The 4,558-nt window shown below is 29.8% G+C and overlaps 1 protein-coding gene across 1 annotated transcript; it reads left to right on the top strand.

Moving 5' to 3' along the window:
• The first annotated feature begins 2,725 nt into the window (after positions 1-2,725).
• LOC133667870 (putative gamma-glutamylcyclotransferase At3g02910) lies at positions 2,726-3,702 on the top strand. Its single transcript, XM_062087556.1, has one exon. The coding sequence runs from the start codon at positions 2,938-2,940 to the stop codon at positions 3,487-3,489; it is 552 nt and encodes a 183-aa protein (XP_061943540.1). The 5' UTR covers positions 2,726-2,937; the 3' UTR covers positions 3,490-3,702.
• The last annotated feature ends 856 nt before the right edge of the window (positions 3,703-4,558 follow it).

Raw genomic sequence — 4,558 nt, 5'->3', positions numbered from 1 at the left:
AAAAATAAGCTAAAATCATCTCTAATATCCTTGAATAACAAGGATTGTCGCTACATAAGGAATCTTTGAAAAATAAGGATTGTTGCCTAATTGATCTTATTGGAAAGTAGGGAATTCTTGAAAAATAAGAATTCTATATGTAATTAAATCCTTGCTTTATAAGAATCCACAAATCAATTGACTCAATGGACATTTCTAATGAATCCTTTGGTGACACTCATTGATTTTCATCATGTTTCTTTTGATTTATTTAAATTTTATATTGTGATTGTTCATCTCTTCATTTGACCCTTTAAATTTTAAGTTGATGTTGGTCGATTCTTATTTGGTTCATTTAATTTTGAAAAAATTACATTCACCATCCTATAATTTGATCTAAAAATCACCTTACAACCACTTTTTCAAATATTATACTATTCATCTTGAACTTTGATGACGGGTAAAACTTTATATTTAGAAGAGTAGGCGCCATAAAAAAATAAACAAAAATGTTTTCTATTTACAAAACTATCATTATATTTGAAATAATGATTAAAGAGTCCCTAAAGCCTAAAAATAACAAAAATTCCACTATATATAGCTTTTAGGATGAATTTCTTGAAACCAACCTTTTTTGGTTTTCAAAAGAAAAGTAGTTGTTGCTAGTTGTAGGAAGAATTACAAAAATGACAATAATTTAAATTATTTAATTATCATTTTCATTTTCCATCCACATTCAAGCTTTCTTAACCACTCAAAAAATCTAGCAACCTCTTCAACATCATCATCATCCCCTATATATATATATATATATATATCCCTTTTCACCCAAAACCTGTCAAAATTTCACAAGATAAATAACTATAGTCAATCAGTTTTCACCACAACTTATCAGCAACATTTCCTTTTCTATTTTCACCATAATTTCATCAAATAAAACCACTCAAAATTCAACAATCCATGCAACCACAACATAAACTTATGCTAGAATTAAATGTATAAATTTTCCATTTTAAAAAATATAATTTCTTATTGGATCTTTTTTTCTCTTTTGTTTTATGTCCACAATTGTTCTTGAGTTTTTGGTCACATTTTATTAGTTTAGTTATAAACTAACTATTTTGCGTGTATGTTGTTGTGGAGAATTTTTTAAGATCTATTTTTATTTAATTATGTTCTAATTAAAATAGGTATTAATAAAAGAAAAAAATGAATAAATTTATGGAGAAAAATATATATTTTATTCAAAATTTTATTTTCTTATTTGTGTAATTTGTTTTTGACAATAACATGTCTTTTTTATTACTAACATGGTTTATTGAATAAAAAGTAATGGAAATTCAAAAAATATTCAAAAAATCTCTTTCTTCATTCATGTATTTATTTTTTGTTTGGATGAAAACATGTTTTTTTTTATCAAAGACATTATTGTTTTTAAGTGGAAACTTATTATAATCAGAAAACAAGTTTCAATCAAAAATTAAAAAAAAAACGACCATTTTTATGCACCCCTGTAAAATAAGAATAGTAAATATAAGAACATTATACACGATTTTTATAATAAAAATAGATATTTTATTTTTATTGAATATTAACAAAAAAGAGCTTTTAAAAATAATTATGTATTAAGTTAGTACATAATTATTCAAAAAATAATTACTAATTTTACTGTAAAAACACTCTAATATTCTTAAAAATTTAGCATAATTGGATAATATTTTAAATATAATTTTAATAAATTTATTTAAAGATAATTTTACTTTAAAATTAAAGAAAACAAGTTAAGAACAACTTTTTTTTAAAAAAAGCTTGGCAGGTCTAGCCTAAAAGGAAAGGCTCACGCGTTTGATCTAAGAGAAGAAAAAGCAGCCCGCATGGGCCTTTCCTTTTTTAAAATAAGTAGATGTTATCCATCCTTTTTTTAATTAAATAAATAACTTGTTATTTTTCTAGATAGATGACTTCTTGTTTTTTTGGTTTAAATTCCAAATATCACAAACAACTAAAAAATTAGTATATGAGTTTTTTTATCTTAAAAATTCACATTTCAAAATCTTTTAATTTAAAAACACCATGAGAGCTTTTATAAAGTCATTTTCAACCCAAACACACCTACAGAAATCAAATCTATTTTTTATATATAATTAAAAAAAATAATTTATTTTTATTGTGCTATCATCTCTAAGATCAATTATTGATATTATAATTAAGCATCTACTATGGCTCAGTACAAAAAGTTTGAGATTTTATTTGTTTTCCCTATAGTTTTAGGTTCAAGTTTTATGGTTGCTAATATGATGACCACTAGAAACTTATATGGTCGTTAATTTCAGAGCCCGTGAGATTAGTTAAGGTGCATACAAGCTGACCTGAACACCTACGTTAATAATAAAAAAAAATTGATATTATGATTAGCTTCTTTTTTTTTAATCAATAAAATTTCTCTCTATAACAACTTAAAAATTAAAACTTATGAAAAATTGAAGTTCAAGGAATGAGCATTGAAACTAGAAAATCTTAACTAAAAGGACCACACATGTAAAAATAAAAAATATTGTAAGACAAAAATGAAATGTTTATTTAAAAAAAAATAAACACAATTGCAATCATATTATTTGGTGAAGAGGGCTAGGAGGGGAGTAAAAACCCCTTGAGTTCTAGTTTTTTCGAACTAATAAATTATAATGCTGAAATTATATTAATATTCTTATTTAAAATTAAACGTTTTCATAGTTAAAAAGGGAACGCAGCTTTGAAGATTTTAGCCATCCATGGAAGAGTTTGTATTCCATCATTGACTCCAGAAAATCAAATAAAGACTTCTATAAATGCAACTCCCCTCTCTCTTATCCCTCTCTCGATCGTCAATCCGCTTTCCAACCACAAATAGGCGTTCCCTTTTAATTGAGAACAGAGGGTAAAGAGGAAAAGAAAATCGTGGAGAGAGGGAGAAAACACATGGGCATCGCAACAGAAAACAACTGCAATCGTGCATCGACGACAACGCTGATATTCACTTACGGAACTTTGAAGAGGGGCTTTTCCAATCATGTCTTGATGCAGGATCTGATCAAAACCGGGGATGCTGTCTTCAATGGAATCTGCAGAACCGTTGAGAACTACCCGCTTGTCTGTGGGCCGTACAGGGTCCCATTCCTTCTCAACCTTCCAGACGCCACCGGATCTCACCGGGTCACCGGCGAGTTATACGCTGTGTCGAGTCAGGGGCTGTCCAGGCTCGATGAATTGGAGGGAACGAGCAGGGATCACTACGAGAGGCTGCCGATAAGGGTGGAGCCCATTGACGGAGGGGACGCCGTGTTTGGGGTGGAGGCGTATTACGGGCACAGGAGCTATGCGATGGAGATGTGGAAAAGGAGTGGGAAGAGAGGTTATGGAGTGTATGGAGAGAAAGAGGCAAAAGGGTATGTGAAGAGGAAAGACAGGCCACAGAATCTGAGTTTTTTGGAGCAGATTAATGTTTTTGTGTCTTCTTGCAGTGGTAATTAATTTGGATTTCATGGACTCGATGTAACTGTGGGAAATTGAGGGGTCTTGCCTTGTGATTTGGGGTTTTATTAATTATGTTTTAATGATGGTGTAAAACAAAATAGGCAGTGAGTCATAGGTTGATTGGATGATCTTACTTCTGTGTCCAAAAACACAAGTTGCAGTTTCTGTTCTTCATCTGAGTGGATGAGGAAAGGTTTGTTCTTTTCTTCAGCTTCTGTTTTCAATCTCTATATCGCTTTCATTTTAGTTTCTTTCTGATGCGGCTACAAACAACACGACTGAGAGATTAAAACCGTGATGTTAAGGGATTTTTGCAAGAGGAAACTGCAAGTTTTTGCTAGAAAGACAGGATTAGCTAAGAAATTAAGTTTATTTTTTTCATTGAGGATGGAGAAATTGCAACTTGCATCAAGAAAATGCCGGACAGAAAGCAATTAGCTTCAGTTTTGACCTCTCATATGATTGTTCTTGCTCCCAGTAATTTGAAACTGAAAACTGTGTTTCGAAGATGGAGATGAATTCAGCCATGTTTGTCAAGCTCCTAAACAAACACACACATTTATTAAAGTCACAGAAAATCGGAAGAAGAATTATATATATATATATATATATATATATATACATATATATATATAAAGGGAGATGAATTAATTAAAAAATAGTAAAGGTACAATCACTCGTATAAATGTAATTGTGAGAGATACAAGCACTGAGCATAAAAATAATGATTAGAGATTGACATAGAAAGCATCAAACTTTTCATAACCTTTATGGAACTAGACTTTAGTCTAGCTAGATGATGCAAAATCTTAAAATGTACCCTCCAAAGTAAGCTTTATTTCATAGATGATGCATATTTTTCTCTAATATAATTTATGTACTATTTGCTTTTTCTTTATTTTTTTTTTAAATCACAGGGTTTATTTTATGGTTTTTTTCATATTGCACATCCCATTTCAAAATCTCTAGCCCTAATCACCCTTATATTGTTATTTAATTTATTTTATTTTTAGTAATAATGGTTGTCCGAACCAGCTTACGTATTCCTTGACTAATTCCCCGAGAC

Source organism: Populus nigra, chromosome 11, assembly GCF_951802175.1.
Source record: "Populus nigra chromosome 11, ddPopNigr1.1, whole genome shotgun sequence".
Taxonomy (NCBI): domain Eukaryota; kingdom Viridiplantae; phylum Streptophyta; class Magnoliopsida; order Malpighiales; family Salicaceae; genus Populus; species Populus nigra.
This window is presented reverse-complemented; position numbering and strand designations above follow the sequence as displayed.

What these genes read in the sequence shown, in the direction of transcription:
- LOC133667870 (XM_062087556.1), top strand. Translation starts at nt 2,938, where the DNA reads ATGGGCATCGCAACAGAAAACAACTGCAATCGTGCATCGACGACAACG.